At 34.2% G+C, this 12,757-nt stretch overlaps 1 protein-coding gene across 6 annotated transcripts in view; it reads right to left on the bottom strand.

Annotated features, from left to right (window-relative positions):
• The window catches only part of LOC137227817 (tyrosine-protein kinase JAK2), a 375,133-nt gene that overhangs the window by 61,156 nt on the left and 301,220 nt on the right, over window positions 1-12,757 (bottom strand). For all 6 annotated transcript variants that reach the window (XM_067744296.1, XM_067744295.1, XM_067744297.1 and 3 more), the window contains 2 exons: window positions 11,203-11,326; window positions 3,113-3,230 (listed from right to left, as the gene is read on the bottom strand). In XM_067744296.1, the coding sequence (XP_067600397.1) occupies window positions 3,113-3,230; window positions 11,203-11,326 (242 nt within the window). The remainder of the gene's footprint in view (window positions 1-3,112; window positions 3,231-11,202; window positions 11,327-12,757) is intronic.

Below are 12,757 nucleotides of genomic sequence, written 5' to 3'. Positions count from 1 at the left end.
ATAATCCTAATTTTTATTTTTTAGTTTTGGCTGTGCCGTGCAGGCTGCAGGATTCTTAGTTCCTGACCAGGGATTGAACCTGGGCCCCAGCATTGAAAGTGCCAAGTCCTAACCACTAGACCACCAGGGAATTCCCAAATAATCCTAAAATTTGTATGAAACCATAAAAGACCCAGAATTGCCAGAGCAATCCTGAGGAAAAAGAGCAAAGCAGGAGGCATAACCCTCCCAGACTTCAGACAATATTAAAAGCTACAGTAATCAAAATAGTGTGGTACTGGTACAAAAACAGACATATGGATCAGTGGAACAGAATATAGAGCCCAGAAATAAACCCACACACCTACAGTCAATTAATCTTCAACAAAGGAGACAAGAATATACAATGGAAAAAAGTCTCTTCAGCAAGTGGTGTTGGGAAAGTTGGACTGCTGCATGTAAATCAATGAAATTAGAAGACACCCTCACACTGTATACACAAATAAACTCAAAATGGCTTAAAGACTTAAATATAAGACATGATACCAGAAAACTCCTAGAAAAGAACATAGGCAAAACATTCTCTGACATAAATCATACCAATGGTCTGTTTACCAAGGCAATAGAAATAAAAGCAAAACTGAACAACTGGGACCTAGTCCAAACTTACAAGCTTTTACATAGCAAAGGAAACCATAACACAATGAAAAGACAATCTACAGAATGGGAGAAAATACCTGCAAATGATGTGACAAACAAGGGCTTAATTTCCAAAATATACAAATAGCTCATACAATTCAATAACAACAAAACAAATAACGTAATTGAAAAATGGGCAGAAGATATAAATAGACATTTCTCCAAAGAAGACATACAGGTAGCCAACAGGCACATGAACAGATGTTCCACATCATTAATTGTGAGCGAAATGCAAATCGAAACTACGAGATACCACCTCACACTTGTCAGAATAGCTATCATTAAAAAGTCTACGAATAACAAATGCTGGAGAGGATGTGGAGAAAAGGGAACCCTCCTACACTATTGGAGGGAATGTAAGTTGGTGCAGACACTATGGAGAACAGTATGGAGGTAGCTCAAAACTAAAAATAGAGTTGCCATATGATCCAGCAATCCCACTCCTGGCATATATCTGGAAAAAACTATAATTCAAAAAGATACATGCAGGGCTTCCCTGGTGGCACAGTGGTTGAGAGTCCGCCTGCCGATGCAGGGCACACAGGTTCGTGCCCCGGTCCGGGAAGATCCCACATGCCGTGGAGCGGCTGGGCCCATGAGCCATGGCCACTGAGCCTGCACGTCCGGAGCCTGTGCTCCGCAACAGGAGAGGCCACAACAGTGAGAGGCCTGCGTACCACAAAAAAAAAAAAAAAAAAAAAAAAACACAACGAGATACCACTTCACACCTATCAGAATGGCCATCATCAGAAAAGCAGAAAGTAAGTGTTGGTGAGGATGTGGAATGCTGGGTGCTGCTGGTAATAATGTAAAACGGTGCTGCTGCTATGGAAAACAGTATGGCAGTTCCTCAAAAAAATTAAATATACAACTACCATATCATCTAGTAATCCCACTTCTGGATAGATATCCAAAAGAATTGAAAGTAAGATCTCAGAGAGATATCTGTACACCCATGTTCGTTGCAGTGTTATTCATAAGAACCAAAAGGTAGAAGCAACCCAACTATCCAACAAGAGATGAATGGGTAAACAAAATGTGGTACATACAATAGAGTATTATTCAGCCCTAAAAAGGAATGAGATTCTGACACATGCTACAACATGGTTGAATCCTGCAGACATTATGGTAAGAGAAATAAGCCAGTCGCAAAAGAGTAAATACTGTATAATTCCACTTATATGAGCTACCTGGAATAAGCAAATTCATAGAGACAGAAAGTAGAAAGGTGGCTGCCAGGGGTCAGGAGGAGAGGGGAATGAGAAGTTATTTTTTAATGGGTATAAAGTTTCAATTTAGGAAGATGAAAAATGTTCTGGAGATGGATGATGGTAATGGGTGCAGAACAATATGAAGGTACTGGGCTTCCCTGGTGGCGCAGTGGCTGAGAGTCCACCTGCTGATGCAGGGGACACAGGTTCGTGCCCCAGTCCAGGAAGATCCCACATGCCACGGAGCGGCTGGGCCCATGAGCCATGGCCTCTGAGCCTGCGCGTCCGGAGCCTGTGCTCCACAACGGGAGAGGCCACAACAGTGAGAGGCACGCGTACCGAAAAAAAAAGAAAAAAAAAAATGAAGGTACTGAATTAATGCCACTGATTTGACCACTTAAAAATGGTTAAAATAGTAAATTTTATTAAGTACATTTTACCCCCTCACACACAAAAAAGTTGGTTGCTCTCATATTGCAAAAGAGAAATATTTTTCAATTTGTTGCTCACAAACTGAACTAGCCCTACTACACATGTTAGAAATGTGAGCTATGAGGATCTGTGAGGTTATTTCCCATGATATTAGCAGATCTGATTTAGAACTCCTTGATCTGATACCTTGGGGATATCAAGAGTGTATCTTTACACAAAAGCACTAATCAAGGCAATAGATAAAAGCATTTAAAAATGTTCAAAAACACCACAAAAATTTAACAATATTAATAAACAACTGGAACACAGTTCTCAGACTAAGTATCAACAACCAGCCACCCTCCTATGAGGGGCTACACAAACTACTGTAGTTCATTTTTTATGCAATTACTTACATTCTTCACATTTTACAACCCACTAATTAAGTCTGAAATTGTTTAGGAATTTAAAAAAATTTTTCTCTAAAGAAATTTCACTGTCCTATATTCCAGCCACTTAGGTCTACATGAATCATGTTGTAAAACTCAGTCTAAACTTGTGAAATCCTTAAAATGATCTAAAGCACTAAAATAAAATGAAAATTCAAAAGGGGCAATTCTAGGAATCTTTATAAGATAGATTCTATTCTCCATAAACCATGGGATTAAAAATTAGTGATAAAAGACTCAATTTTGTTACCTTTCTGCACCTGCTATGCAGACAGAACATCAATTTTCCCATATGTGAATATTTTTCTGATTAAGAGATACATTTACATGGCCAGATATTTATCATTTAACACATGTACATACCTGAGCAAAAAGGTAAGACATGACAAAGTCATCAAGAAGAGGAGCTTCAGCACCTCGAGATATTCCATGCCTATAGGTTCTGTTGCTGCCATTACAATACCAGTAAGGAAAGTAAAATCTACAAGACAATTAAAACAATCAGTCAGCCTCTAACAGTTCTAATATAAACATACTATATATATATAACCACTTCCGATCTACCAAAAGGTATTATCCCATAATCAGAAAACACAACTAACAGTGTTAAATACAAAGTGAGGACAAAAGGAAATATGGGTAAAGCCATGGTAATCATACAGCCAGAAAATACAAGAAACATAAGTTTAAAATCCATATTCTGCCTTCTTCCATGAACAGAACATAGAAGCAAATAATAGAAAATAGAGAAATGTAGAAATAAAACATTAACAAAAAAAATTTTAGTATGGACACCAGGGGGAAAAGCGGGGTGGGGTGGTAGTGGTGGGATGAATTGGGAGATTGGGAATGACATATATACACTAATATGTATAAAATAGATAATAAGAAACTGCTATATTAAAAAAATAAAATAAAATTCAAAAAAAATTTTTAATGTAATTCTAGGAACATCAGTAGAGGAATGTGAAAATGCTAATTTGGTGTGAAAACAAATAATTGCTTCTTCTTTAAAGAAACAGAGATTACATAAAAAAGAATGAAATAATGCCGTTTGCAGCTACACAGACAGACCTAGAGATTATCATATTAAGCGAAGCCAGTCAGAAAGAGAAAGAGAAATACCATATGATATCACTTATCTGTGGAATCTAAAATATGACACAAATGAACTTATCTATGAAACAGAAACAGACTCACAGACATAGAGAAGACTTGTGGTCACCAAAGGGGAAGGGGAGTGGGGGAGGGTTGGATTGTGAGTTTGGGGTTAGCAGATGCAAACTATTATACATAGAATGGATAAACAAGGTCCTACTATATAGCACAGGGATAGTCAATATCCTGTAATAAGCTATAATGGAAAAGAATATGAAAAAGAATATATATAAATATGTATAACTGAATCACTTTACTGTACACAAGAAACTAACACAACATTGTAAATCGACTATACTTCAGTTAAAAAAAAGGAGGTTACAAACTTGTCCTTCAGAGAAACAAAAAAATTCTATATTGCTTTTTTTATTTACAGCTCTACTGAGATAAAATTCACATAAAGTTCACTCATTTAAAGTATACAATTCAATGTTTTTAGTATATTCAAAGCACTGTACAGACATCACCACAACCTAACTTTAGAACATCTTTATCTTCCATAAAAGAAATTCCCTACCCAAGCCACCTTTATCTACTCCTCAGCCCTAAGTTACCACTAGTCTACCTCTATAAATTTGTCTATTCTGCATATTTTATATAAATGGAATCATATAATATGTGGCTTTTTCTACCTTCTTTCACTTAGCATAATGTTTTCAAGGATCATCCACATTTATAGCAGTATCAGTACTTCATTTCTTTTTATTGCCCAATTAAATTCCCATTGTATGGATATACCACATTTTGCTTAACCATTCATGACTTCATGGACATTTGGTTTGTTTCCATCTTTTTGCTATTGTGAATAATGTTGCTATGAATAATCATATACAAGTTTTCTTTCCTGTGGAAGTATGTTTTCATTTCTCTTGCATATATACCTAGGGTGGCACTGCTGAATCATATGATAATTCTATGTTTATCTTTTAAAGGAGTAGCCAAACTGTCTTTCAAAGCAGCGCTATTTTATACTTCTAACAATGTATGAGTGTCCCAATAGGTCACATCCTTGCCAACACTTGGGTGGAGAGTTTAGCTAAGTTACTCTATGGTGCTGCTGACTCAGCATTCATTTTGTTTCGTCAAGAGTCCTGTAGTGACCTTAAACTGACATTAGCTCCCACACAAACGCATGCCCTAGAGAACAACTTGCAGAGTCACAAGCAAATGTAAGTTCCTTATACGACTTCCCCAACAGCCTCTGTGATCAACACTCATCCCTGCCTCCCAGTGCCTAGTCCTATGCACCTCTTCAATAAGATCCCTACGTGGCTTACCAAAACCCAACTCTTTTGAATTGACCAGTCTGGCCTTAGTCCAGGAACCTCAAGGCACTCTACACTTAAACCCTAATAAAGGCACATGCTCCAGGTCCTGACTCTATCTGCACTGTGCCTTGACCTCTCCATGTGACCCCTTAAGGCATGTGGGTACTTCCTCAAGAACCTGTGAGTAATGAACTTTTTTCTACTTCAATTCCTCTTGTAGTCTGTTGTTGAAATGTGGCTCACCATCTGGCACCCTATGTTCCACTTAATAAGAGGTAATTTGACAATTTCTTTTTTTTAATCTTTTGGCCACATCGCGCAGCACGTGGGATCTTAGTTCCACAACCAGGGATTGAACCCGTGCCCCCTGCATTGGCAACATGGAGTCTTAACCACTGGACCACCAGGGAAATCCCTAATTTGACAAATTTATAACAATGTGTTATCGTCCATCTTTTTAATGCTTGCCATCCTAGTGGGTAAAATGGTATCCCATTGTGGTTTTGATTTACATTTCTCTAATGAATAAAGATTTTGAGTATCTTTTCACATGCTTATTTATCAGTTGTATGTTTTGTTTAGAGAAAGGGCTATTCAAAACTTTGCCCCTATTTTGATTGTGTTAGTTGTCACTGTACTGAACTGTAAGAGTTCTTTATATATTCTGGATATAAGACATCTGTCAGATATATAATTTAAAAACATTTTCTTCCATTCTATAGGTTGTCTTTTCACATTCTTGTCAGTATCCTTTGATGCACAAACATATACTTTGATGAATCCCAATTAACCTATTTTTCTTTTGTTGCTTAGGTTTTTGGTGCCATATTGAAATCACTGCCTAATTTAAGTACACAAACACATGATCCTGTTTTCTCCTAAGAATTTACAGTTTTAGCTCTTAGATTTAGGTCTATGATCCATTTTAAGTTACCTTTTTGTAAACAGTGTGAGTTGTCTAAATTCATTACTTTACATGTGGATATTCAGTTGTCCCAGCACCATTTGTTGAAAAGACTATTCTTTCCCCATGAATTGTCTTGGCACCCTTGTCTAAAGTCTATTACCATAGTATGAGAGATTATTTTTGGACTTTCAATTTTACTCCATTAATCTATTATCTAACCTTAAGTCAGCACCACACTGTCTTGATTACTGTGGTTGTGGATGAAGTTTTGAAATGAGTGTGAATCTTCTAACTCTTCTTTTTCAAGACTGTTTGGGCTATTCCAAGTCCCTTTGATTTTTTATGAATTTTATGACAAATTTTTCAATTTCTGCAATAAAGATAGCTAGAATTTCAGTGGAGATTGCATTGAATATACAGATTAATTATGGGAACATTGCCATCTTAACAATATTAAGTCTTCCTATATTATCTTTCCATTTATTTAGGTATTTCTCTAATTTCTTTCAATAATATTTTATATTTCTCAGTACACAAACTGTGCACTTCTTTTGTCAGGTTTATACCTAAGTATTCTTTTATGCCATGGTAAATGGTATTTTCTTAATTTCACATTTCTTCTCTAATTGTTAGCATATAGAAATACAACTGATTTTGTATTTCTATCCTGTAACTGGGCTGAGCTCATTTATTAGTTCTAACAGTTTCTTAATTCCTTAGGATTTTTCATATACTAGATCATATCATCTGTGAACAGAGAGTTTTACCACTTCTTTTCCAATATAGATGCCCTGTATTTCTTTCTCTTGCCTATTTTCCCTGGCTAGAATCTATGGTACAGTGTTAAACAGAAGTGGTGAGAGCAGATATTTGTGTCTTGTTCCTGATCTTTGGAAGAAAGCGTTCAGCCTTTCACTATCAAGCATAAGGTTAGCTTTGGGTTTTTCACAGATGCCCTTTATCAGACTAAGTTCCCTTCCATCCTTATTATGTTTAATATTTTGATCACAATAGAATGTTGGATTTTGTCAAATGTTTATCTCTGTCTCTATTAAGATGATAATAAGATTTGATTCTTTATTCTACTAATATGGTACATTATATAGATGGATTGATTTTCATATGTTAAAGCAACCTTGTATTTCCTGGAGTAAAGTCCACCTGGTCAATATTTAATCCTTTTTATATATTGCTGAATTTTGTTTGCTAGTATTTTCTTGATGATTTTTACAACTATGTTTATAAGGGATATTTGTCTGTAGCTTTCTTTTCTTTTAGATGTCTGTCTGGATTTGGTATCAGGGTAATGGTGAACTCACAGAATGAGTTAGGAAGTGTTCCCTCCTTTTCACTTTTTGTGAATAACTAGTATCAACTCTTCCTTAAAAGTTTAATAGAATTACCAGTAAAGCCACTTGGGCCTGGGCTTTCCTTTGTGGAAAAGTTTTTTGTTTTTTTTTTTTTGAGGTACGCAGGCCCCTCTCTGTTGTGGCCTCTCCCGTTGCGGAGCACAGGCTCCGGGCGTGCAGGCTCGGCAGGCATGGCTCACGGGCCCAGCCGCTCCGCGGCATGTGGGATCCTCCTGGACCAGGGCACGAACCCGTGTCCCCTGCATCGGCAGGCGGACTCTCAACCACTGCGCCACCAGGGAAGCCCGGGAAAGTTTTTTTAAATTACTAATTGAATTCCATTTCTTTACTTGTTAAGGTCTATTCAGACATTCCACTTCTTGCTTTGTCAGTTCTACAGTTTGTGTCTTTCTAAACATTTGTCCATTTCATTTGGTTATGTAGTTTGTTGGCATACAGTTGTTCCTTATAATTCTTTTTATTTCTGTAAGGTCACAGTAATGTTACCTCTTTTATTCCTGATTTTAATAATTTAAGCTTCTCTCTTTTTATCTTGGTCAGTCTAGCTAAAGGTTTACTGATATTGTTGATCTTTTCAAAGAACCAGCTTTTGGTTTCTTGATTTTCTCTGTTGTCCTCCTATTCTCTATTTCATTTATTTCTACTCTGATCTTTATTATTTCCTTCAGCTTGATTTGAATTTAATATATTCTTCTTTTTCTACTTTGTTAAAGTGGAATGTTAATAGCTTTGAGAACTTCTTTCTTTTTTAATATAGGCACTTATAGCTATGAATTTCCTTTAAGCATTGTTTTAGCTGCATACCATAAGTTTTGATATGATCCGTTTTCATTTTCAGTCATATCAAAGTATTTTCCATTTTCCTTTGTGATTTCTTCTCTGACCCCTCAGTTATTTAGAAATGTGTTGTTAATTACCATGTATTTGTGAATTTTCCAGATCTCCTTCTGTTAATGATCCCTAATTTAATTCCACTGCGGTCAGAGAACATACTTTGTATGACTTCAATCTTTGTAAATTTATTGAGATTCATTTTGTGGACTAACATATGATCTATCCTGGAGAATATTCCATATGCACTTGAAAAGAATGTGTATTGTGCTGTGGTTGGGTGCAGTGTTCTATTTATGTATGTCTAGCTGGTTTACAGTGTTGGTCAAGTCTTCTATTTTCTTGCTGATCTTCTGTCTAGTTGTTCTGTCCATTACTGAAAGTGACGTATTGAAGTCTCCAACTATTATTGTTGAATTGTCTAGTTTTCCCTTTAATTCTTTCATTGCTGCTTCATTTATTTTGGAGCTCTGTAGTTGGATCCAACTTATAACAATTTTAAACAAATGTTATTATGTTTCCTAACAGATTAACTCCTTGATAATTATAAAATGTCCCTCTTCTGTCTCTAGCAACAATATATATCTTAAAGACAATTTTGTCTGATATTAATACAGCTACTCCAGCTCTCTTTCAGTTACTGAATGCCTGTTTTATCTTTTTCAACCCTTTGCTTTCAAGTTATTTGTGTTTTTGAATGCAAAGTGTGCCTCTTATAGACAGCATGTAATTTATGTTTTTTTCTAATTCAGTCCTCCAATCTCTGCCTTTTGACCTGAGTGTTTAATTCATTTACATTTAAGGTAATTACTGTTAATAAAGTATTTATTATGTCTGTCATTTTGCTTCTATTAGGCTTTTTTTCGATTTTTTGTTCATATATTCCTCCATTATTGCTATAGATATTTTCTAGTGTATTACATACATTAAGTCTCTTGTTTTATCTTTTACTATATATTTTTGAGTTATTTTCATAGGAGTCTCCCAGAGGATTACAACAGACATTTTAACTTAAACAATCTAGTTCTTATTCATATCAACTTAATTTCAATAAAATACAGAAACTCTGTTCCATTCCCTTTATTCTATATTTGTCATAAAAGTTACATCTTTATACATTATAAGCCCTCCAACACAGTTTTATAATTGTTGCTCTTTTATGTTGATTTTGAAATAACCCATAAATATGTAATAGAGGAAATGAAGAATAGCCTCTGAATAAAAGACAGGTGGAATTTTTTTTTTAATTATATAAAATCTCCTTTTGGGTAGTTTCTGGTTAGACTATCCTTGGAACTTTTGATTATAGGTAGCAATGGATATGTGCCCCCTTAGTTTAAAAATACGAGAAAGTCATGAATTTGATACGGGACATATTTTTTAATTCTTAAGAAGAGGTCAGCAAACTATGGCTCACAGGCCCAATCTGGTCCACTACCAATTTTTATAAAGTTTTACTGGAACACAGTCATGGTCATTCATTTACTTACTGTCTATGGTTGCTTTCACACTATAATAATAGAGTTGAATAACTACAACAGAGACAGTATGGCCTGCAATGCCTAAAATATTTACTATCTGTCTTCTTACAGAAAAAGACTGCAGACCACTGCTCTACAAACATTTTAAAATAAAAAGATATACTACTTGCTGATTGCAGAAAGTACAGTAATTATAGAAAGTGATAAAGAAAATATTCTTAATCAGATACTGATATCTTGTGAAACATATGCATATTACCTGCTTCTTTAAATAACACAAATTGAAAAGTCTTAAAATCTGCATAACTCTTATATAACTTGAATAGATTTAATCCTAGGTCCTTTATGTTTTTTGTTGTTATTAGTCATTATTTTAAGTGACCTCTTTCTGTTTGTTTGTGGTGTATGGAAATAGTTAATTTTTTAACATACTGATCACATAAATCTAGCCTTCTGCTGAATGATTATTATTGATGCCTGTAGATTTGTTCATATTTTCTATGTTAACAATCATATCATCCCCAAATAATGACTTTTTGCTTCTTTGTTCTCAATTATGAAATATTTTATTTATTTTTCCTGTCTTACTATACTGGTTAGGAACTCCACCAAAATCCTATATACAAGCAGTGATCACGGCTATCTTTGTTTTCTATACATCTTGTTCCTGATTTTAAAGAGAATGCTTCTAACATTTTACCATTTAAGAATATTATTTGCCACATGTTTTTTGCACATATCCTTTGTCGTGGTAAGGATGCCTCTCTTAAGTCTTAGTTTATTACGGTCTCCTTTTCTTTTCTTTTTAAAAACATGAATGAATCCATTTTCTTTTTTACTATGCAACACTGACTCTGTATGGAATGGATCTATTTCATAACTAAGAACCAGAGATCAAACTTATTTCTTTGTTTCATCCTTTTGAATGGAAAAGTACCTCTGGATTTCTCTAAATTGGTACTACATATTACCAAAGATTATCCAATAAAGTAACTTATAATTTGAGGTTGTAAATAATCATTGGCAAAATCTTATCTTTCCTTCACTTCAACTTAAAAAAAAAGTTATTAAAAAGAAAAAATGTGAGATTACATATTATTGAACAAAACATCAAATTTCCTGGGAAACTATCAATATTCCAAACATTTAGGATTTTGCTAGTAAAGGCCATTCTTGCCCTGTTCAAAATTTAACTATAATCTTAAGTGGTAAAGTAGCATCTCACCAGGACAGCTTTATTCTCAGAGCATTCTAGTTAAAGAACATGTATGAACACTTTCTCTAGTGGGGAAAGAGAGTCTTAATTGAAGAAGATTAGATGCTAATTGGTTCTGGTCTCTGATATTAAAGACCTTGCAATTAAAAAATATGGTTGATAATTTCTCCCACTTTGCCCTTTTACTATTAAGTTAATTAGTCACTTTACTGGAGAAAGTACCTGACTCTGTAGAGTACATTGTGCCTGGTTGATTCATCTATATGGAAGACGTGGTTGGGTGGATACCAGATCCTTTCTGTTTCATTCATTAAAGCAAACATACTATGATACACAGGTGTGACTCCTAGGAAAGAAGCAGAAAAAAAATTATTAGATAGTGAAGTACATTTACATAACATCTATAATCTGCAATGGGGCTGAAGTAACAACACTTAAAATCAGCACAAAATGCAGTAGCAGTCAAAATCTTCTAGTTCAACACGACTTACAACTGAATTCTTAATTAAATATATTTTTCCCCTATATTTTAAAATTTGATTGCTACGATTCTTTCAAGCACATTATAAAATATATTTTATCTAGTTTTTTAGTTGTCCTGTACAGTAAGGTTGATACAAAGTTACGTGTGTTTTAAATAATCATGAGGGTACCAAATAACTAAAATATTTAGGAGTCATCAGATGCTTTAAAGAGAACAGTGAAACAGTTTTATTTTTAAATGTCAAGTTTTACACAATATACCAGTCATTATATCCTCTGCACTATTTAAACTTACAATGAAATACTTTAAACACCAACTTAAAATGCAAGAATTGTTTTCAAAGATATTTTAGGAGGTACATTAACAAAAGGCTGAAGGACAGTGGACTTTTAAAAAAACATACAGAACACCTAAGTCACACAATTAAATAACGCATATTATTTCCAAGCACATACAGAACATTCACACGTACATTCACCCAAACAAATAAATACCAATCATATGGAAACTAAAAACAAGTCTCCAAAAATGCCAGAGAATGATCATACATACCATGTTTTCTAATCACACTTCAATTAAATCAGAAATGAATACTAAGGAAAAAAATTTTAATCCTATATATTTGTAAACATAAGCCTCACAGAAAGTATGTTTACTCTACTGATGTTTTCATTCTTTTCCACTATAGGCAAAATGACATCAACCTGACACACTGACAACGAAGATTTAAATTTTTTATTTAAGTTATTAACGTTAACTGTCTACTCATAAATATGTAACAATTTCAATTAGTTATATATAAAAACATTATTCAGTAACAACTCTGAAACTGTATCCTTGCATCATTTTTGAATTTACAAATACTTCTAAATATCTCACAGGTCATAGGAGAAATTATAACAGAAATTAAAAAGCACTTATAATGAATGATGACCAATACCATGTATTAAATGATGGAATATAACTAAAGTGATATTCAAGAGGGAAAACTGCAGCTTTAACCTGCTTATATTAGAAAATCACAGATAATGACCTAAATTATCTAACTCAATACATTAGAAAACAACAGACTAATCCCAAAGACAGATGAAAGAAGGACATGATAGAGTAGAAGTTAACAGAGAATAAAGATTCAATAAAGAGAATCAACAAAATAAAATCTGATTATTTGTAATTACTAACAAAATAAATAAGCCTTTGTCCAGCCTGATCAAGAAAAAGAAAAAAAGGAGGCATAGATAAACATTAAGAATTTTTTAAAGTATAATTACAAGTGTATGTTATAAAGACAAA

The sequence above is a fragment of the Pseudorca crassidens genome, chromosome 7, assembly GCF_039906515.1.
Source record: "Pseudorca crassidens isolate mPseCra1 chromosome 7, mPseCra1.hap1, whole genome shotgun sequence".
Lineage (NCBI taxonomy): Eukaryota > Metazoa > Chordata > Mammalia > Artiodactyla > Delphinidae > Pseudorca > Pseudorca crassidens.
The sequence above is the reverse complement of the archived record's forward strand: the minus strand, read 5'-3'. Positions and strand labels throughout refer to the sequence as shown.